General features: G+C 40.4%; 1 protein-coding gene across 1 annotated transcript; it reads right to left on the bottom strand.

Moving 5' to 3' along the window:
• Positions 1-21,182: 21,182 nt before the first annotated feature.
• C9H7orf25 (chromosome 9 C7orf25 homolog) lies at positions 21,183-22,448 on the bottom strand. Its single transcript, XM_065884377.1, has one exon. The coding sequence runs from the start codon at positions 22,446-22,448 to the stop codon at positions 21,183-21,185; it is 1,266 nt and encodes a 421-aa protein (XP_065740449.1).
• Positions 22,449-24,374: the final 1,926 nt, after the last annotated feature.

The following is a 24,374-nucleotide window of genomic DNA, read 5'->3' as shown; positions in this document are numbered from 1 at the left end:
TAAAGATGTCTTGAATAATCTTCCTAAGGTTTTCTCTGACAGAATCAACAGGATCAAGTAACAATCTCACAGGCTAAGGGACAGAACGATTTGGTTGAACAGATAACAAAAGCTTCATCAAGGAAACCAAAAATTACTTCGGTGGAATAATGGTTCTAAATTCATTCTAAATGAATTCTTATGGATTTCTTTTCATGTATGTGACAAAGCAGACAGTCTGGGGTTTTTGCTTCCTGTCTAGTAAAGTGAAAAATAATTAATGATCACACAAAAGTTTATTTATTAATATTACAAATTTTATGGAAAATAGATTGCTACTTTGAGACTGGACCACAATTATTTCTTCAGTGGTATTCTAAAATTTCAAGGAACGAGAACTCATAAAGCTTTCAGAAATGGGCACCCACTGGTTCTAAGGGTGGTAGTGGGGTTTGTCTTTAGAAAGGCTCTTGTTTTATCCTCGTTAGGCCTCGTTCTTGTAGAATAAAAGGCAGATACACAGTGTCTTCACTTGGCATGAAGGTAAAAATCTCTGGAAAGGAAAAGGTACATTCCTACAGAAATAAATAAATAAATAAGGAAAAGGTACATTTCTATAGGAAACAAACCAACATTTTTCTCCTGTGAAGAAACTGGCCCTTTGGTCTAGGACGCCTGAAGACAGGCTTTCGGAGCTGGTAAGATTAATGTTCAATTTATATGGATTTTAATGGGGGAGGGGAAGCAAATTCCTAAGCAATGTCCGTAGAGTTTCACTCTTTTGCGATGATAATGTAGCGTCTGAGATGAAAATATCTACAGGGATGTATAACCAAAGGGTTGACAGAGAATATCCTCGAGGGTGAGACTAAGAAGGTCTTATTTTACATCTTTCTGTAAAATCTTCAATTTCTGCCCACTGGACTGTGCGTCTTAAGGCCCAGTGTGCCTCTGAGCCTGGGCCATTGGGCCACTTGGGTGACAGAGGTGACCGGGTCCAACAAGGACCCAGGAAGGTGAGCCTGCTGTCCTGAGAGCCCGATCGCTGCAGCTGAGAAGATGCTCTGAGCGCTGGGAACAGTCCAGACCCCAGGTGGCCTTGGGAATGTACTAACTAAGGCAGGAGCGACTATGAACTAGATTTTGGAAGCAACAGGCAGTTTAGGGAAGGAGTAGGAATGGAGCGTAGCTCAGAAGACACACGTCATCTATTTCCCACACACCTCTGCCTGCTGGACACATGCTCTCAGACAGGATAAATTTGGGGATGGTTCCCCCATGCCTCACTAAGGAAAGATGGCGGGAAAGGTGGGTGATGAATGACTGCCTCGGCTGTGTCAACTGAAAAGCAAAAGCACAACGTGAGAGTTCTGAGTTAAGTTTTATTGGGGGCAAAATGAGGACCACAGCCCCGGAGACAGCATCTCAGAGAGCTCCGAGAAACTGCTCCAAAGGGGTAGGGGGGAAGGCCAGTGCTATATACGGTCTTAGTGAAGGGGGGCGCGCACACATGCTTTCGCGGAGGCTTGCTGCTGGTCGCGAGGAACAGATTCACCACGAATGATTTTAGTGCTTTTCTAGATACGAGAAGATGCAAGAATTGGGCTCATAAAATCCTCTCCTGCTCTGTAATAACCTATATGGGGAAAGAATCTAAAAAAGAGTGGCTCTATGTACAAGTATAACTGATTCCCCGCGCTGTACAGCAGCAAGTAACACAACACTGTAAATCAACTCTACTCCAATAAAAATTTCTTTAAAAAAGAAAGATTCACTCACACACACACACACACACACACACACACACACACACACACCGCAGAAATTCCTCTCCTGAAAATATCTAACTATCTAAAGGCCTGTTCTGCCGGTTTTTCCCAGAGCACAGGGTGCCTCCTTCCTGAGCTCCACCCTGAGCGCCTTTCAGGGGGTGTTGAAGGTCAGCAGCTGCAGCGGTGTGTGGCTTAGTCCTTTTAGAGGCAGATGGCAACTGACAGTTTGTAGCTGGCAGCTGGCTGAAGTCACAGGCATTACGAATGAAACACAATATTAATTACCAGCTGCTGGAGCAGGAGAGCTCAGGGCAGCAACCCCTCCAGCCTGCACTTGACGTCTATATTATTTCTAGCTCAGCACCTGAATTGAGCTGCTTTCCAATTTGAATTTGAGTTTTCTCTTTCCCAGTCACCGCAAACCCTTTGGAGAAGCTGACGTTTTCAGAGCGAATGAACTCATGTTCGAGTTCTTAAAAACACAGTTGCTTTTATACTCTAGGTGACTTTTGGCAGCCAGACATCTTAGCGTTTATTTTGCTTGTATTCTGCTATGATGATTCTGAAGTTGAAACATGTTTTTCTATACTTTCCGACTTAGGAGTCCATCGATAAGAAAATCTGTTCAGTATGACTTTGTTTCTTCCTTAATGAAAAGATTCTTCTTGAATGAAAAGTTTATTCTCTGTGTTGCTGGTTTGCAACTGTCCCATCCCCGGCTAAGCAAAGAACACGTCCGTCATCTAAACCACTGTTTGGAGAGATGTGAGCAAGGAATAGCAAGCATGGTAAAAGAAAGTTCTTGAAATTTAAATATGTTGGGTTGACTGTCATGAATTTCTGTTGATTTCTAGTTATAGGAAAGATTATTCCCCCTCTCAGGACACATTCAAATACAAGTGCCGTATTTATGGAAAGACATTGCCTTGATTTAACATAACAAATACCTTACAATGTACAAATTTTGTAAATTCATTATTTTCCAGACCTGGTTATCTGATCACTTGTATCAACATTTAGAGGCAGAGCAATTCTTATAAAAGGAAATGGAGGAGGGCTTGCATTAACTGGACCATGTGATGCAAGCATGATTATTTTTTTATTATTGAACTATAGTTGATTTACAATATTGTGTTAGTTTCAAGTGTACAGCAAAGTGATTCAGTTATATATATATTCAGATTCTTTTCCATTACAGGTTATTACAAGATATTGAATATAGTTCCCTGTGCTATACAGTAGGTCCTTGTTCATTATCTATTTATATATAGTAGTGTGTGTCTATTAATCCCATACTCCTAATTTATCCCTCCTCCCTTTCCCCTCTGGTAAACATAAGTTTGTTTTCTATGTCTGTGAGTCTGTTTCTGTTCTGTAAATAGATTCATTTGCATTTTTTTTAGATTCCACATATAAGTGATAATCATATAATATTTGTCTGTCTCTGTCTGACTGACTTAGTATGATAAATCTCTAGGTCCACCCATGGCAATATTTCATTTTTTCATGGCTGAGAAATATTCCATTATGTATATACATCTTCTTTATCCATTCGTCTGTTGATGAACACTTAGGTTGCTTCTGTCTCTTGGCTACTGTAAATAGTGCTGCAGTGACCACTGAGGTGCATGTATCTTTCTGAATTAGAGTTTTCATCTTTTCCAGGTATATGCCCAGGAGTGGGATTGCAGGATCACATGGCAACTTTATTGTTGGTTTTTTAAGGAACCTCCATACTATCCTCCATAGTGGCTGTACCAATTACATTCCCACCAACAGTGCAGGAGGACTCCCCTTTTCTCCACACCCTCTCCAGCACTTATGATTTGTAGACGATAGCCATTCTGACAGGTTTGAGCTGAAGCTGTAGTTCTGATTTGCATTTCTCTAATAATTAGCAATGTTGAGAATCTTTTTATGTCAGGCGTGATTTTTAGTGAAAGCAGACTTTTCCTAAAATAGCGTGTCATTGTCCCTTTTCTCTGACTTAATTTCCTTGATTTAGGAACGGGATAAATGCAACTGAACGAAGAAAATCATCTAATAGAGAGTCATGTTTCACTTGTTGTTGTCATTGTTATTTTTCAGCGTTATCTTAAACTTTGCCATCTGAGAACCTAAGTCCAATGCTTACAGAAGAAAGCACTATTCCATCTAGCCAAGGCTCAACAGATGGCTACACTGTGGTTATGCAGCCAGCTGAAAATGAAGCAACCACGGAGGGACCATCTGCCCTCTCCCCCAGGAGACCAGTCAGTCCAGGAACCAGACGTCAGCAAGTCACCGACCTGGATGACACGATGGCTGCTCAGAGACCAGCGGTGCCACTGAGGAAACACCAACAGACCCACCTGGGAGTTCCATTGCCTCTAAGCACACTGCTCCCTGACTTTAGGTAGGGACTCCTGGTTGACATTCCAGATTTGTTTTGATCACCCTATTTGTGTCGGTTTTTCCCTCTTCATTCATGTACCTTTTATAATCCACCAGTCTGCTTGGCTCCCACCCTACCATCCTTGATAAATATGGAAACAAAACAACCACTCTGCTGTGGTCCAGCCATCACCTCCCTCGGTTCTCAGAAATTCAAAAATCAGTAGGGTTTATTAGCCTCTCCCATTTGATTTTCTTCCTGCGAATTTTCTTTAGAGCTGTAACCTTGCTCTACTGTCACATTTTTGTCTTTTGAAACAATGTTCTACGTTCTAGAAATCATGCAGGCAGAATATATGTTCCCTCTCTCCAATACACATTGTGCAAAACTGAAAGAGAAAGGGACACAGCAGAGAATGCACGGGCACCCTTTTAGGGGGCAGAAGTAAACTGACTTTCTGGGCCTTACTCACACTATGCCCATTTGTTTTTCTTTTATAGACTAGCATCATGAGAATCTTCAACAGAAGAAGTGCCAAGAGGGCTAGAATCTCACCAGATGGTGGCATTAATAATGGAACAAACGAGAACTGATGACAGAGACATCAAGTCTGAAAATGACACAAAGAATATAAATACTGTGAGATGGCTCCCCCCTCCCAAATTCTGCCTCTTGCCAAATAGTTTCATTTCTTCCACATTATCCGTGGTAAAATACGGAACACGGAATCACGCGTCACGTCCAAAAATGCTCTGCTAGTGACACTGTATGGTTCACTCCTTTTTGTCATACACGACTTTAAATAATAAATTGATGGTTATTAAAATCACAGGACATTTCATAGGAGCTTATTTTACTTGCATCACCACTTTGATTCAAGAAAGGATTTAAGGTGAGAAGGAAAAAGGGTAAACAAAGGCCAGAACTTTACCTACAATCAGAACTGAAGTAGATCTCTAGGAATGAATGCCGTGTAGTTCCCCTTGCCCCACCTGGGTGACTCTAATGCGTGTGGCATCTCTCCTCTCCCACCGCCATCTAACCCATCTAACCCCTTGTGGTTGGGCAGAGGTAAAACTCAGAATTTAGTTAGCAGATGGCAAGCTCTACACGTGTAGACGAACAGTCTTGAATCTGGAGACCAAGATCCAGTTGTACATCTTTGAACTGTTCACCAACAGCATTGTAACTCCCCTGACCCACATACAACTTTCCTGCCCACAAAAGTCCCAACTTCCCCCCGACTCCATGCTCCGCACCCCCAAAGACCCACAGACATACAGGAAAGGTATCCCAAGTCCGTGTACTCTTCAACACAGACACTGAAAATGACCCTCATTAAAATTGTTAGGATCCCCTAACAATACCTCCCCTGTTCTAGAAGCTGTGTGGTCAGGCAGTGCCATTCCCAAGGTCCTCTACTTGCCATGTCTGAATTATTGCCAGAATTATGACCAGGAGTTAAGGAAAGGGGAGTAATTATTTTAGGATTCAAACAAAAATCAGAAGGAATTGGAACTCTCAAAATGAAACGTAGTTGAGGTGCAAAGTAATAAAGGGTCAAATGATGCAAAAGAAAGGGTTCCAAAAGTTTGGGTGCGTGCGTGCACACACACGTGTGTGTGTAGCATATGTAGTGTATATAATATAAATGTATAAATTATTCCAAAAAGAAATAATCAGCATGAAAATCCAAAGCAATCATATGTAAAATATACAAAAAGTATGACAACTAGCAAGAACTGTTGGTTACTAGGCCTTATTATGTGTCAGATTCTGCTTTAAATGCTGTCCATACAGTGTCTTATTTCATTTTAATCCTCATAACAACCCTGCAAAATAGATACTATTCTTATTTTGTAGATAAGGAAACTAAAGCTTGGTGAGGTTAAGTCACTTGCTCAGGGTTCACGCCAAGAATAGCAAAATGAGGAATCAAATCAGGGCCTGCCTGCCTCCCAGGTGAGGTCTGACCATTACCTTGTGCTGCCTCCCAGTGGCAAGAGCTGGTAATTACCAAACATGAATTCTAGCTGTTCTTCATTTCTCTAAAACTGTTTCTACCTATGAGATGAGATGGGTTGGGCAAAAATGATCTCCGAAGTCCATTTTTTATCCAGCATTCTTCATTGCACCAGATTTGCAAAAATATGTCCACGTATCAAATCGATTCTTAAGTATCCTGACTTCATGACCAAATTGATGCCAATTTATTCAGCCCGGAATTTATAAATTACACATTATGACTAATTTGTGTCACCTTTGCATTCTCGGCACTGGGAACAGTTGTCTTTCACACCAGAGGGCTCAGAAACGACTAGCACATCCTCAGGGACCTATGTAAGACCATTAAGCCACCTCTACACTTGTCTTTTTTGGAAAAAGGAAAGAAAAACTGGGGAAAAAATGGAGCTAATGGAGCTAGAATTGAAGTTAAAGATAATTTATTGAGTTCACTCTCTTTGTTTTATAAGTGATTAAATTAGGCCCAGAGACAACACTTTTGTTATATAGATATTGGTATTACCAGTATTATTATTACTATTGTCATCATTTTCATTTTCTAAGGGTCCTACTGACTGAGAATTCTTCCTTCTTTATTCACTGTGAAATATCCCAGGAGAAGAAGTATCAGAGGCTCTTGCCTTTTTTTTCTGAGCTGGAGATTTAGGAACCACAGCCCTCTGCCCTCTTTTAGTCCCCACTCCACACACACACACACACACACACACACACACACACACACACACACACACAACTCATTCAGGAATTCCACCCTTAATCTTTAGATTATGGACAATTATTTTCCTTAGTGTATACAGTTTTGAGAAAAACTTACAAAAATTTGGGGTGGGGGGACTTCCCTGGTGGCACAGTGGTTAAGTATCCACCTGCCAATGCAGGGGTCACAGGTTCGAGCCCTGGTCTAGGACGATCACACATGCCGCGAGCAACTAAGCCCCTGCACCACAACTACTGAGCCTGCACTCTAGAGCCCATGAGCCACAACTACTGAGCCCATGTGCCGCAAAAAAAGAAAAAAAAAGAATAATACATCTTGACCAAAAGGGGGTTATTCCAGAAATAAAGGACTAGTTTAACATATGAAAGCCAATGTAATTAATGACATTAACAAAATAAATGAGAAAAATCAATAAATGAGACAAATGAGCAAAATTCAAATAAACCTACAAACAGACTATTGATAATTAAGAAATTTATCAAGGGTCCTGGGTCACTATACAAAAATCAGTTGTATTTCTATATGAGAGTGACAAACAAGCAGAAAATAAAATTTAGAATTACCATTTACCATAGCATCAAAACATACATATCTCTAAATAATCTAATGAAAGATGTATAAAATGTCTACACTGTAAACTGCAAAGCATTAATGGGAATTTTTTTAATAGACTTAAGTAAATAGAAGGGTGTACCCTAATCATTGACTGGAAAGTTCAATGTTGTTAAGACATCAGTTCTCCGAAAATTTATTTATAAATTCAGGGCAATTCCAATAAAATCCTAATCGTTTTTCTTTTTTGTTGGGGAGCTGGGTAGAAATGGATAAGCTGATTCTAAGATTTATACGGAAGTGCAAAGGACCTAAAATGCCCAAGGAAATACTGAAGAAGTAGAACAAAGCTAGTGCATTTAATCCACTAGATATAAAACATACTAAAAAACCACAGATATTAAGACAATGCAGTACTGTTACTAGAATACACAAAGAGACCAATATAATAGAAATAAGAGTTCAGAACAGATTCACAAGTCTCCTGCATCTCATTTGTGAGGGAAAAACTCCACTGCAATTCAGTGGGAAAAGGTACGTGGGGCTGGGTCAGTTGGACAGCTATACAGAAAAAACAAACAAACCTTGACCCCCTACCTTATACTAACCTAAATGTAAAAGTTGAGGCAACTTATAAAATAAATATAGGAGAATAATACAGGAGAACATCGTCATAAGAGTAGGCAAATATTTCTTAAGCATGCAACAGAAACTACTAATAAAAAATAAAATATAATTAAATTGGACATCATTAACAGAACATGCATTCATGAAACACCACCACAAGACAGTGAAAAAGAAAACCACAGAATGAGGGTTGACATGTGCAATACATGCTTTAACAACAGACTCATATTCAGAATATATAAAGAATTCCTACAAATTAATAAGGAGACACAGACAAGCCAATTAAATGATAGGCAAAACACTTGAACTTTACCATAGAAGAATATTAAAGTGGCCAAAATTAAGCACAAAAGTTGCTCAATATCATCAGTAAGAAGAATTACAAATTAAAAGTACAATGAGCTAACACTTTCCATTCAGTAGAATGGCTAAAACAGAAAGACTGAAAATACTGGGTGTTTGATAGTAATGTGGTATAACTAAGACACTTACATTGTTTCTAATAGCGTCAATGTGTATAACACTTTGGAAAAATGCTTGGTGGTACTTTGCAAAACTAAACATGCATATACTCTGCAACCCAGCAATTCCTCTTCTAGGTATATACCTAGTAGAAATGAGTGCATATGTCCTATAAAATACACATAAAACAACATTCATAGCAACTTTATGCGTAATAACTACAGGCTGGAAACAACAAATTTTCATCAATATTACAATGAAAGTAAGTCTTGTGTCCATACAATAGAGCCCTAGAGAAATGAAAGATAACTACTACTACACGCAACAATATTAGTGAATCCTGAGGAAGAAATATTGAGTAACAGAGGCAGAAACAGAAGAATACATAATGTATTACTCCATTTATATAGAATGCAAAACAAATAAGACCTATCCAGGTCAGAATAATGGTTACTTCTAAGGGTAATGTTTCTGACTGGAAAGAATATTTAAATAAGCAATTGGAGATATTAAATAACATCTCAGAAAACAGATAAACAATAAGATGAAAATAAGAACTGACCAAATTCGGTTAAGAATTTGAGATAAAAGACAAAACATCTCAGAAATAAAGATTAAATTACTAGGTGCCTAAGGGAGAATAGGATGACCAAAAAAATGTCATAAGGGACATCACAAATAGAAATCACAAGTAGGAATGAGAAAAGCCAAGAAAACGGAAGCAGAGATAAAAGAATGCAAATCAAATCTAACACAAATATAAGTCGAATACCTGAAGAAGAAAAATGAAATACAAGAACTAGAATACGTAAAACTATAATTTAAGAAAGCTTTCCTGAAAAACAGAAGTACCGAATCTACATATTAAAAAGGTATAGCACATATATGAAAACAGACTCCAAGTCATAACCAAAGAAATTATTATAATTTATAGAAAAAATCTTCTGAACCTCCAAGGAAAATGACCAAATCACTTACCAAAGGAAGAAAATCAAGTTGGCATCAGGTTTCTTGACAGTAACATTTACCGCAGGAATATAATGGAGAAACATCTACAATAAAACAAGAAAAGAAAGTGTGAAATGAGGCTTTTATATCCAAGCAACCTTCCTTCACATATCAAAGCTACAGAAAAAAAGTTTTGAATATGCAAAAAAGTTTTGAACATGCAAAAACTCAGGGGATATGACCCATGAGCTAGCTCCTTTTGAGGAAGCTCATACTTGGAAAAACTGGTAAAAGGAAATTAGTAGTGAGCATTAAATATATTTAACTGACGATCTAAGACTAAAACAAAGGTGAGAATAAGGGTGAAAGAACAGTATGTACACATTAAACCATCTGACAAAGTAAAAACGGCACAACTTAAAAAGGAGAAAAAAAGAAAGGAAAAAGTATGATTAGTTCCTTGATTTACTTATAAGTAAGTGTTGGGAAACAGATTATATCATTTCAAGCTAAAAAAATAAAATAACAAGAGCCAAATAGCAGAAGGAGGGAGAGAGGGGAGAAAGGATGGAAAGGAGGGGAGGGGAAGGGGAGGAGAACTGAGGGGAGAGGACAGGGGAGACAAGGAAGAAGAGGAGGAAGGAATGAAGGAAGGAAAAAAACATGAAATGAATAAAAATGGGTTTCTATTGGGGTGGAGGGAAATGATGTGAGAGAAGGAGATAGAAACAATATTTTTCTGATGACACATTTATATAGTTTTCACTTTTGAACCACATAAGTTTACATATTTTAAAGAATAAAATTAATTTTTAAAACTCTAAAATCAATAGTAAACTGATACTAGTGAACCTAACTAGATATGTAATTAGTAACATAACACTGCAAGGAAAAAAATAGTTACATGACTTTACAACAGTACTTTAACCATATCTCTTTAATAGGCTATAAGGACAAGAACTACAAAGAAATAATCACATTTATTTAGTGACTTTATTATAATCAGTAATAATAGAATTTTGAAATTTTTAATGTATATTGTAGCATAAGTCAAATAAGCAATCTTGTTAGGAAGAAAAGATCTTCAGAGCAGGAGAAAAGAGTTTGAAATTAATATTAACTAAAATCTTATAATGTTGATTTAATTTGATGACATCAATATAATTACTTTGAAATATGTAAACATTTTCATCTTTATGCTTTGAAAGTGCCCAGGATAAATGATGCCCTGGCCATCAGAATATTGTTTTGAAATGCCATTGGTTATTAAAGGTTCCTTGAAGAAATAGCTGATTCCAGGTCTCTGGTAAAATAGTACAGGTAATTTTGAGACATCTCGTTCTGCCAGAAAGCAAGAAAATGAAGATAATGTAATTACATCAAAAAGACACAGGGAAGTCAAAAGGGTTCCTACTGGCCAAAGTTTGAACAACTTAAGCATCGAAAAGCATAATAAGAGGGCATCATGAGAAATCCTGTGGTGATGGATATGTTCTATATTTTACTATGCTATTGTACTATAGTTTTGCAAGATGTTACTACAGTATTGGGGGAACTGTGTAAAGGGTACATGGATTCTGTCTGTATTATTTCTTACAACAGCACATGAATCTACAATGATCTCAAAATTTAAATTTTTATTTAAAAAAGAATAATAAAAATAAGAACAGAGCAGAAATCAATGACAGTGAAAACAGGAAATCAACAGAGAAAAATCAGTAAAACCAAAATCTGATTCTTTGAAAAGATCAACAAAATCAATCCCTCTAGCCAGGTTAACTAAGAAAAAATGGAGGAGTTCACAAATTAATATCAGAGATGAAAGAGGAGACATTACTACAGAACTCATGGACATAAAGGTAAGCAATGAACACAGTGAACAACTCTATGGCACAAATGTGGTAACCTAAATGAAATAGAGTATTCCTTGAAAGATACAATCTGTCAAAATTCTCACAAGAAGAACAGATAACATGTATAGGCATATGTATATAAAATAAATTGCTTCAAGAATTAATAACCTTCCAAAACAGAAAACACCCACCCCAGATGGGTTTACTGGTGAATTCTATCAAACACTGACAGAAGAAATTATGCTAATTCTCTACAATCTTTCAGAGGATAGAAGCAGATGGAACAATTCCTAACTCATTATATGAGGCCACCTTTATCCTAATACCAAACAAAGACAAAGACATTATAAGGAAGGAAAACTGCAAACCAATATTTCTCATGAACACAAATGCAAATATCCTCGAAAAAATTAGCAAATTGAGTCCAACAACATCTAAAAAGAATTACACACAATGACCAAGTGGGATTTATCCCAGGTGTGCAAGGCTTGTTCACCATTCAAAAATCAATTAATATAATCTATCAATACACTAAAAAAGAAAAATCACATGGTTATATCAATAAGTGCAGAAAAAGCATTTAACAAAATCTAACACCCATTTATGATAAAAACCCTCAGTAAACTAGGAACAGAGGGAAGCTTTCTCAACTTGATAAAGAATAGCCAAAAACTCCCACAGCAAACATCATAGTTAATAATGAGAAACTCAAAATGTTCCCACTAAGATCAGGAACAAGCCAAGGATATATCCTCTTCTTTTCAATGTCATACTGGAAGTCCTAGTTCATGCAATAAAATAAGAAAAGGTAATAAAAGGTATACAGACTGGGAAGGAAGAAATAAAACTGTCCTGTTTCTCAGATGACATGATCATCTATGTAGAATATTTGAAAGGATTAGCAAAAAAAAAAAAAAAAATCTCCTGGAAATAATAAATGATTATAGCAAGACATCAGGATACACTTCAATATACAAAAGTCATTCACTTTCTTATATATCATCAATGAACAAGTAGAATTTGAAATTAAAAACAATACCATTTACATTAGCACCCACCAAAGTTAAATACTCAGGTATAAATCTAACAAAATATGCATAAGATCTATATGAGGAAAACTACAAAACTGACGAATGAAATCAAAGATCTAAATAAATGGAGGGATGTTCCATATTTATAGATAGGAAGACTCAATATTGTCAAGGTATCAGTTTATCTCAACTTGATCTATAGATTTAATGCAATCTCATTCAAAATCCCAGCAAGTTATTTTGCATATATCAACAATCAATTCTAAAGTTTATATAGAGAGGCAAAAGATCTAGAATAGACAACAAAATATTAAAGAAGAATAAAGTTGGAGGACTGAAACTACCTGACTTCAACACTTATTATAAACCTACAGTAGGGCTTTCCTGGTGGCGCAGTGGTTGAGAGTTTGCCTGCTGATGCAGGGGACACAGGTTCGTGACCCGGGTCAGGAAGATCCCACATGCCGCGGAGTGGCTCGGCCCATGAGCCATGGCTGCGGAGCCTGCGCGTCTGGAGCCTGTGCTCCACAACGGGAGAGGCCACGACAGTGAGAGGCCCACGGACAGCAAAAAAAAAAAAAGCTACAGTGATCAAAACAGTGTAGTATTCACAAAGCAAAAACCTAGACTAGATACACAAATGATAAAGAGAAAGGAATCTCGGCACACTACTACAGAAAATCAACCAATCACAAAGGAAGAGAGCAAAGAAAGAAGAAAGGAAAAAGGAATTACAGTCAGAAAAATTAACAAAATGGAAATAGTTAAGTCCATACCTAATAATAATTACTTTAAATATAAATGTACTAAATTCTCCAATTAAAATATATACAGTGGCTGAATGGATAAAAGCAAACAAACAGAAAATCAAGACCAAACTATTTGCTGTCTACAGGAGACACAGTTCAGCTTTAAGTACACACAGATTGAAAGTAAACACATGGAAAAATATATTCCATGCCAATGGAAATGAAAGAAAGCAAGGGTAGCTATACTCATAAAAGACAAAATAAACTTTAAGCCAAAGACTGTAAAAAGATACAGAGAAAATCATTATATAATGATAATTATATCAAGAGGATATGACATTTGCAAATATTTATGCACCCAACATAGGGTCACCTAAACATACAAAGCAAATATTAATGGACCTGAGGGAGAACCAATCACACTCTTTGGTATTTGCCAAAAAGAGTTGAACATTTATGTCCATACAAAAACCCACACATGGATGTTTACAGCAGCTCAGTTCATAATTGCCAGAGTGGTAAGCAATGAAGAAGGCCTTCTCTAGATGAATGGATAAGCTGTGGTATATCCAGACAATGGAATATTATTCAGCACTGAAAAGGAACCCGCTATCCACTCATGAAAAGACAGGGAGGAACCTTATATGCCTAATACTATGTGAAAGGAGCCAGTCTGAAAAGCCTGGATGATTCCAATTATATAACATTCTGGAAAAGGCAAAGCTATGTAAGCAGTAAAAAGATCAACGGTTGCCAAGAGTTTGGGGGAGGTTGGAAGGAGGAATGAATAGGTGAGGCACAGAGGATTTTTAGGGCACTGAAAACACTCTTTGATACCATAATGATGAATACATGTCATGATACATTTGTCCAAACCCATAAAATGTGCAACACCAAGAGTGAACAGTAACATGAACTATGGACTTTGGGCGATTATGACATGTCACTGTAGGTTCATTAATTGTAGCAGATGTACCACACTGGTGGGGGATGATAATGGGGGGGCTGTGCATATGAAGGTCAGAGAGTATGTTAATCCTTGAACAACACAGGTTTGAACTGCATGGGTCCACTTACATGCAGATTTTTTTCAATATATAGGAACTGCAGTACTACACGATCTGCAATTGGTTGAAGCCTTGGATGTGGAACTGCCTATACAGAGTGCTAACTATAAAGTTATACGTGGATTTTTGATTGCTTGGGGCTCAGCACCCAAACCCCTGCATTGTTCAAGGGTCAGCCAGCTATGGGAAATCTCTGTACTTTATTGATCTCTGTATCTTTACCCTCTCAATTTTGCTGTGAACCTAAAATTTCTCTAAAAAAACATAAAGTCTTAGTGAAACTGATCAGGACCCAGTGGGGCTCCTGAGCACAAAAGTCTTTCCATATCCCCTGTTTCTTATTTGTATGAAGTAGGCTTCCTTTAGCCTCCATGACCTTCCCTGAGTTCCAAAGGGCAGGTTCAAATACTTGTCAATCAGAGTAGTGAGGAGTTGAGGAGACAAGGGAGGAGCAGTCAAGAAACAAGAGTGCAGCCTTGGGGCAGGGTCCTGGTTCCTCCTCAAGGGATACCTAACACTACCTCAAGGATACCTTTGGAACAGGGTCCTGGTTCCTCCTCAAGGGATTACCTAACACTACCTCAAGGATACCTTTGGAACAGGGTCCTGGTTCCTCCTCAAGGGATACCTAACACTACCTCAAGGATACCTTTGGAACAGGGTCCTGGTTCCTCCTCAAGGGATTACCTAACACTACCTCAAGGATACCTTTGGGACAGGGTCCTGGCTCCTCCTCAAGGGATACCTAACACTACCTCATGGATACCTAACACTATCTTTGAGTTCTTCTGCAGAACTAAACCCCCCACCAAATGCAAGATGTTACCTACTTAATGAAGCATTCTTCATTCCAGAGAGAAGGTCACAGAAGCCCATCACAAAACCACCTGAAGCCAGATGACCTCTGGATTGAAGGAATGCAGGCCTTGCAGGCACCCTGATCCTTATCAGCAGCCCTGCTCCTTGACTATACTACTCCCCACAAAGCCCCCTGGCTTGGGACACACTGTTTTGAGGGCATTAGCCCGCCTTCGCCTGGAAAAGCAATAAAGTTATTCCTTTCTACTTCATCCAAACTCTGTCTCCGAGATTCAATTTGGTGCTGGCATACAGAGGCCAATTTTCGGTATCATTAGTAAAAAATAAAATAAAATGAAATAAATCATTATAACAAAAAAGAAGTGTAATTGATTTGAGCACATTTAAATATATAATAATTCATGAGTCCAATATGGTACTCACAAAATAGAATCTCCCTCCAAAAATTTCATTTTTGTTATTGAAGGTGACTATTATAGCAATCCCATACTCTGAAAACCATTAATTAGAGAAAAGGAATTAAGGATACCCTGACATTCAAGAAGAAACTATATTTCAGAGCAACCAAATGGCCCCAGCTCATAGGGAAAGCTTTTCGGTACCCTTATAGAAGAATGATACCTAATAAGTGTAAAGGAAATGGTAGAAGTGGGAAAATCACCATTTTGTCACTCTGAACGAAATAACTGATTCAAGGTTATAATGATTAATGCACGCTAAAATCATTAGGTGAAAGGACAATGGGGAACTGAATATTCACACAGTGCAAAAGTATTATTTCATAGTTAATTTACTAGTCCCAAGGGGAAAAACATCACTTTACAATGGAAAGTTCTGGCTGTCACCACTTTATTCAAAGGGACAATACTTAACATTACTAACAGTGGAACAACCAGATATGATATGACCCCTGGTGTAATGCAAATGAAGAATACAGTATCACCTATAAAATATTTAATCCAGCTTTTAGATCTCATTTCCAGTTTACAGGAAATAAAATTTACCACCAGAAACAATTAGATAAATCAAGAATATAGGATATCCTGTAAGACAACAGTCCTGGTATCTTCAAAAGCCAGTCATGAAAGAGTGAGATTATGTGTTAAATCAAAATAGAATTATGAAATATTAAAGCCAAAAGTAACGCCTAGTGTTTGACTGGATCAACACTGGATCAACAGAACCCCTGACATCAGAAATATGAACTGGGCATTAGGTGATGTTCAGAATTATTGCTAATTTTCTTAGGTGTGCTCATGGAATCATGGTTATGCAAAAAAATGTTCTTTCTGGAACTGAATACTGAGGGAGGTATAGGTAAAAACATCATGGTGTCTGTAATTTATTTTAAAATATTTCAGCAACAGAAAAACTTAAATAGGACAAAATAATAACGCCTGTTTAACTGAGGTGATGGGTATATGAATGCTCATACTCTATTCTAATTGTTTTTCTGTACATTTGAAAACTGTATTTATTGCTTCTCTCCCATTTTGTCTATTCTTCCTTTTGGGGACAAAAAACCATAATGGCAGTTAGAAATATTTCCTAATACACGAAAGGAAAAGCCAACTCCAGTGGCTTAAATAAATCGGGGTTTTATATTTTCTCTCAGCAACAAGTCCTGAGGGAAGCTGACGTTAGCACCAGAGTCTGTGACGTTCCCTCGGCCTTCCTCTCATCCTTATAAAATCATTTATTCCGTCACAAAATGGTGATTTCCCCGACTCTACTGTTTCCTTGGCGCACTAGCTAGCATTCCTCCACGGGGCAAGCCTGGCCATTGCCCACGTCAAATCAGGAAAAGGATGGAAGGAAGAGGAGGCAGAACTAACAGACTTGCCCCGGGTCTCACTGGCAAGGATTTCAGGCTAAGAGAGCAAGGATGTGGCTGCTTCCAGCCCCTACAGGACAGGCAGGCAAAGGCAGGGAGAACCTGGACCAGGTGCAGTGTGCTGGCTCCTGCTGTCTGCTGTGACCTTTGTGGACCTCACTATTTGTCCTCCAGGTCTCAGCCTCTCGGATTTCCCATCCTTTTACTTCTTTGCTGCATTCTGGGAAATTTATTAAGAGCTATGTTTCAGTTCAGAATCTTTTCTTTAGTTTTGTCTGATTGACGTTTTTGAAGTTTTTTTCTGAACTTCTCATTTTAGTGAAGCTTTTTCTACTAAAACTCCCGATTGCCTGTATTCTCTCCTTATGGTTTCTATACTTTACCTTCTTAAAACATTTTTTATTTATATGGAGACGGATTTCTGATTCCACCATGCCAGGTCGGGGGAGGTCTTCCCCACAGTGCACTCCTTGCCCTTCTCCCCTTCTGGGGACACAGAGTCATTTATTGGACCACCTGGGATGCTCTGCTCAGCTCTGCCCTTTTCCTCTTGGGAACAAGCTTCTCCCAAGTGAGGTGTCCTCTGCACCAGACATGCTCTCCCATCACACGCCCAGCACTACTTGTGCCTGGGTGGGTAGCATCTGCCTAATTCTGGGGTTCAGCCCACTTTCTGCAGATATAAACCACATCCTCCATCTTAGCTACACGCAGTGTTTTGTCACAGATGGTATTTTAGCCTCTATCTGCCTCTTTGACTCATTCCTTTTTTTTTTTTTAATAATATACGTGGGGAACACGTCAAACCCTCCATATTTACTTTATATTATTTATCAGATTATTTTACTATGATCTTAAGTTGTTGAGGAACTTTGTGTTGCTGACTCACTGGCGGTGGAAGATTTCCTCACATGATTTCACAATGTCTCACTGAAAGCCCATCCAAGCAAAGCTTCATTTCCATTGGACTCTGTGAAGCTTGGGAAACTGAAGTGTCCCACAAGTCACGAACGATGCCATGAGTGTTTCTGTGAGGTATCTGAACGACAGTACTTACCTGGGACCCATTTTTATACTAATTTCACACGCCTGGGCCTTCCCCATGACGCTCCTAGCAGAGCACAGTCTGGACTTGACATCCCTCAGGCTCCTTTTCTTCCACTCAGAGCCACTGGAGTCACATTTCCTTGCTGTCACCCTGGGCGGTGTTTACAAGATCCTTTTTCTCAGGGACTCCAGCCTTTCCAAGATTCCGGTTTCATGCAGGGAGGAGTCTTGGGGTTACCTATTTACCTCAAAGTAAGCCTCCTGCCTCCAATTTTATTGCAGCATGGAGATTAATCCCCAAGTCCCTAATATTTAAGTTGGGGGGATCGTCTCTGTCTTTTATCCTCTGGCAAACAAGATTCCCACAAGGTGAGGTGTTCTTTGCCTGGGATTTCATTTTTAGGATATCTTGTTTTAGTATCAGAATCATGCTTATATTCCACAAAATGAATTTGAAAACATTCCCAATACAGTAATGATGTGAGACAACCAGCTCGCAATTACACAAATTAAGATACAGCTCCCAGGCTGCACACCTTCACAGGACCCTGTCCTCAAGCAGGAGCAGCCCAAGTTCTCATTTGGGGGTAGGGGAGGGCGAGTAAGTGGAACATCACATCTTACCATGCTAAATATTTCCACCCCACTTAGGGGTACTGTTTTTTTTTTAATTGAGGTGAAATCCACAAAACATAAAATTAAATGACTTAAAGCGAAAAAATTCAGTGGCTTTAGTACCTTTGTAATGTTGCGTGACTACCATCTCTATCATAAAGCTCCAAAACATTTTCATCACCCCAAGTTGTTTAGGGCAGAATTGGCATGATACTTATGTGTCAGATTCAGTTTGCCCACATTATTTTTTAGAGCAAGGAGATTATTTGATATTTAAACGTAAGCAAAAACTTACCTAAAGAAGTTAATTGGACCTGGACATTTTTTGGAGGTCGTTAATTAACTACCTGAACAATCTTCTCAAGGGTTAAATAGGTTTTCTAGTTCTTCCTCAATTTTAACTCATATTTCCTAAGAATATCATCTGTTTCACTGAGATGTCTAAACTTATCAAAATAGTATCTAGCTATTGTATATTTCCCTATAATTAATTAGGGAAATTATAGCTTCTCCAAAGCTGTTTTATATCTTTCTTGGTCTAACAGCTCTCTTATGTTGTACTTTCTGGTTTTTATGCTTCCCTTGAGAATTCTTTTGACTTGTCTTCTCTTATATAGACCACATGTATTCTCCACCCTTGTCCCTCATTTGGAAGTGATTCAGCTTGGTTTCACTTTTAGTATCAGTAATATTTCCTGTTTGATACCTGCAACTATATTGCTCTATGGCAAACTGTGTTTGACATGACAGGAACTTGATAAATGTTTATTAAATGAATGAGTATCACATCAATTCTGCCTTGAACACACCCAGCATATACTACATTCCACCATATTGTACTAGCTATCATTATAACCCTATCTTTCCTTCCATTAATTCTTCCTCCACACTACAGGTCTTTGTTTTACTAAGAGATTTGATCATGACCCATCCTTTCTTAAAAATGGCCAATGGCTCTCTAATGCCAAACTCTTCAGAGAACTTTGCCTGCTTTTCTACTTCACTTCCAGTTTTATAAACTGTCCACATGAGCCCTGTCTCTGAACAGGCCCTCATAGTCACACTTCTGTACCTTTCCAATCCACTCCCTGTACACTTCCTGTTGAGTCTCACATCCAACCCCTCAGAGATCACTGCCTCTCTGACTTCCTGTCCCCATAGCACGAATTACTCCCTTACTCTGTTCCCAGTCTTTTAAACGTAACTCTTTTAGAAAATTTAGTAAATTAATTATACTTCAATTGTTTCCTTCCATTTCAGACGACGAATCCCTTAAACCAAAGAGCAATTATTCATCTTTTATACCAGTAACTGTTATAATGCTTGGTACATAATAGTACCAAGTAATTAGTACTTTAATAGGTGCCTGAAAAGGCCTAAGCCCAATTTCTAACACTTGACAATTTCTGCTCCAGTGAAAGTTAAATCTACCTCTCCACACTAACTTGGAGCCCCAATCACAGCCTTTTCCCCTAGGAAACATGTTGAGTTAGTAATAGAATCTCTCCCAGGAGAAACGTCCCCCCCCATACACTTCATTTTGCATTTCATTTCATGGGCCCCGACAATCAAGTTCCACCTTCTCAACATTGTGGCTGGCAATTGAAGTTTCCCTACTCACAGAAGAGGGGCTGGCTCAGTGGAAAGGCCAGGCTGTGAGAACACAAAATCACGTTCTAATAATGGCTCCTACACTTAGCACAAGTTAATACTTCAGCTTTAAGACTCAATTCCCAATTTTTTAAATGTGAATACGTACCTATTTTGCTAATTTGTCCTCACTGCACATTCATGAAACACCTAGCACAATACGGACATAAAAATTACTTTTTAATTACAACTGTGTCATGAAACAGGCATGGAATCTCCCTGCCACTGTTTCATGAGAGAGACGTAATAATGCAGCTGTCCCTTCCCACTTGCAAAAGGAATGGGAAAAGTAGTATTCATAATCCAAATACTGCTAATGTGGGGGCCATTTATATTTAAAAGTAAAACCTATTATTTTATATAATTCTTTTTCAATATATTCAAACAAATATTTAACCTTAAACACCTTAGGTTTGTAGTAGTGTGACTGCTGTCTACCTTATCACGATGGTGTATCAAGAGATTCATGGGACTCCCATGATCAGAATTCCCTTTATTTCCTTCTATATTAATGTCCTCTTTGTAAACGTAACCACCAGACTGCACCTGACAGATAGCAATCAAATAAGTGTCTTTTCAGTAACAGCCATAACTTTGGAATCTAAAATTCATTGAAAACTACTACCTCCCAGCCTCAACCCATATCGATTGCTAAATCAATACAATGAAAAACAAGCTTCAGAGGTTTCTCCAGATATTTAATGCAAGATGCCACGCAGCCACAGTCCAAGAGATGCGGTTACCATTAGGGGAGTGGTAGCCCTACTGAATGAAACAAAATACTGTGATACAGCTACAAGCCTTATATAGATGTATTTCTGTTCTAATTATAATGTAGCCAGTTTGATAAATAAGGTTGCCTCATGTGCTTTTTTCTCCTACTTTAGGTTATATACCTTATAGATGAGTTAGACAGTCAACTTGACTGGTTTAAGAGCTCTAAAGAGTATTAAAGAGCATTATTTTTACTACAGACCATTTTTTTTTTCCAATTAAGAATGGGAAGACACAGCCTTTGGTATAAATAACTTATTCCCATGACAGTATTTAAAGGCTATCATCAGTGTTGGTTGTCAGTTGTGCAGTCTTTTGGTAAGGGGGTAGCTAGGGCCTCTCTGCTCTCAGTGAGTGCTCTGGGCTGATGAATAAACACACTGAACATAACACCCTGGTTGTTGGCAGCTCTGACAAAACCACTATTGGCAGTCATTGTGATGGCTTTTAGGGTGTCTCCTGTCCCAAAAATCGTTAATGAGCGGCTGTTGATTTTTGAACTGGACACTAGTTTCAAGGCACGCTCAGAAGGCTGGTCTGGGACCACGTTAATTCGCTTAATTAGCATAGCAGCCCGCTCTCTCTCCCCGGGTCCTCCTAAGGTATCTAGGATAGACTGAAAGTCCTTGACGGCAGATTCGCAGGCAAACAACTCCTTGTCCTTCATAAATGCCTCCAGCTGTGGTAGAACCTGCTCTTTCCTCTCTTGCTCTGCTTGTTCGGTGAGCACTTTTTCTCTGAAGATAAAGCGGCAGCCTCCGTAGCTGAGGGCGGATACATATGTGATTAAAGTAGTAATGTCCAGGTTGGCTCTTGTGCACACGTCAACCTTGATCTCCGTTGGAAACGCGACACTGGCTAGGATGTTTTCTCGGTCTACTCTGGTCACCCGCAAAAGTTCGGGGCCATCATCGTCTGATTCGCTCTCGCTGGCCTGGAGCTCTTCACGGGGCTCTAACAGAGAGTTCACGGCTACTATGTCTCCCCTCACAGATACACCCATTTCTTTCAGCTTCTCAGCCATGGGGCTGGAGACACTGTTGTAAAATGCGAAGACGATGTGAGGGTTGCTGTACTGCACCGGCTGCTGGTGACTGGCCTGGAGGAAGTCTTCAGCCTGCTCAACGATGCTTTTGTCGCCATACTGGCCCCGGCCCAGCCAAATGTTATGCAGAGCTTCAGCCTTCCGGCCAATGGCTTTCACCCAAGTATGACCACCATTGGCAACGACATCCACCACAAGGGTCTGCTTTTCGCCCAAGGTGTCTGTGTAACCAAATACATGGAGAACGCTGACCACATCTTCCAGGTTTTCTGCCGATTCCACGATGGCTCTTAGGTGTGTCAGGTTAGTGCTCTGTAAATGGGACTCCTTAATGGCTACTTTCCCAGCTTCTACCTTCTGTAGGAATTTTAATTCTGCCTTCAGTTTGCTGCCCAGCTTGGCACTACCTTCGATGCCACCTTTTCTTGACCTGGAGAGTGACTCTGCTCTCTTCATCAGTTCCTTGGCTATGGCGATCCGTTCACAAAGCATGGAGTGTGCAGACATGCTGACAGCATTATGTCTTTCCTATGAAAAGAAACAAATCAACCGCAAGCAATTCTTCACTCAGGATTCTAAGACTTCATTCGGACCACAAAGATTATGGAGGCCGGGTCTATGAACCTGGGATTCTGTGTGTCTGATTCTGGAGTGACTCCCTCCTCTGAGAGCTAAGGAAAGGATGATAGCTAGACTTCTGAACTGCTCCTTACGTCCGCTGGGTTCTAACACTCTTTGCGCCTTCATTTCTTCAGCTTGAAGGTCATGGGATCCACAGTATATCCCGGGTTAGGATAAAACGCAGGGGGCTGGCAACCTGCTACATAAGGAATTCCCTTATAAGCAGCCTTACTGTTCAGTTGTCGAGAAATTTTAATGGAAGGGTCAAGATAAAAATGATTAAAATAAAAGCATCCACACAGACTAGCTGGTGAACAAACTGTCCAAAACAGGAGACTCTCTCCTCAATTGACCACGCTAACCTTCCATTAGTGGGTCTCCTTCAACCTGCTGCCTCGTGATTTCCCAGGGGCACACGGTACACACGCCCAGGAATCCAGACCGCCTCGTACCTGCATGTGACGTCAACCCAGCCCATTTCTAAAGACCGAAGGCGCCCACCAACTCGGCTCCCGCACCCACTCCGAGGAAAACGCCCGAAGATAAACTCCACGGAGCAGCCCGCGGCGGCCCGGGCGGGCGGGCCTGAGGTCGGCGGGGCCTTCCGGGCGGGCATCCGGCCCTGCTCGGTCCACCTGCACCGCTGGCCCCGTCGGGCAGGCTCGGGCTCCAAGAGGCCCCACGGCCAGCGCCGGGACCGAGGCGCGGGCGGAGAGCGCTCGGCGGCGCCCGCCACCCGACCCGCCGACCCGGCCCAACCCCCTCCCGGCCTCGGAAGAGGCGCCCGGCTCCCCCACCCCCTCGCCCGTTCCCCGACTCCTCACCGTCAGCGCCCAAGACTGCGAGCGCGAGCGGGCGGGCACGTGCGCGCGAGGCCGGTACCTGCCGAGTAACCTCACTGGGCAGCCCCTACCCCACTCGGGCCTCAACTGCTGCTCCGCTGGCGCGAGCCCCGCCTGCGCCAGCCCCGCCGCCTCGGGTTTTTCCCGCATCACGTGGCCCCGCGCCGGGTGACGCCGAGCCCGCTATTCCCAGGCGGCAGCGCGGCCTCCAGAGCGGGGCTGACGCTATCGCGGCGGCCATGTTTGTTGAGGGAAGAGGCTTCTTCCACTCCCGCCGCGAGGCGAGCGCGGGGCGCGCGACCGCCTGGCCCCAGAAATGATGGTCTCCCACTGGGGTACCAGCCGCTCCATCCCCAGCGTGCCAGGCAGGCTGAACCCGTATCCTAGCATCTAATCATGCTTAGACTTTGCCTGGGGCGGCAGTCGGTGCATTTTGGTGGAGAAAACCTCCCGATCGCGCCCACGTCCTCTCCGCGGGTCAAGTACACCGTTTTGCCATCAAGCTCAAACCCCTACGAGTGCCAGGCAGTGGTTGTCGTCTTAGAAAAAGTTTGGCTTATTTTAACAGAAAACTGGCTGGAGAGGTTTGTCAAAGGTTTCACAGCTGTTAAGTGCTGGGATTTCTGACCCCACCCCAAAGCACTTGCCACTGCGCCACCACGGGCTCTCCATTAGAAAGTGTCATATTAGAGACGCGCTGCCTTTCTGAAGAGGACAAACGATTGGTGGCTGGCTTCTGAAGGGCTGGGAAATTGATATTAGCTTTAGTAGAGTGTCCAGAGTCACCCATAAAGTAAGGCTAACTTTAAAATTTTAAGAGGACTTTAAAATTAATCCTATGCCAGCTCCTTTCCTAAACCTTACTTAAATGACAGGAAAGGAATAAACCCACAAGACTAAAAAGAACAAGAGATGATTGCACATGAGATATGTCGATACATTTTTCAAGACAAAGAGCAATAATGACACT

Source organism: Phocoena phocoena, chromosome 9 (assembly GCF_963924675.1).
Source record: "Phocoena phocoena chromosome 9, mPhoPho1.1, whole genome shotgun sequence".
NCBI lineage: Eukaryota > Metazoa > Chordata > Mammalia > Artiodactyla > Phocoenidae > Phocoena > Phocoena phocoena.
Note: the sequence above shows the minus strand (reverse complement) of the source record. Positions and strands in the feature narration are given on the sequence as shown.

Bases quoted from the DNA above. Each gene is read 5' to 3' on its own strand.
- C9H7orf25 (XM_065884377.1), bottom strand. From the start codon at position 22,448: ATGTCTGCACACTCCATGCTTTGTGAACGGATCGCCATAGCCAAGGAA.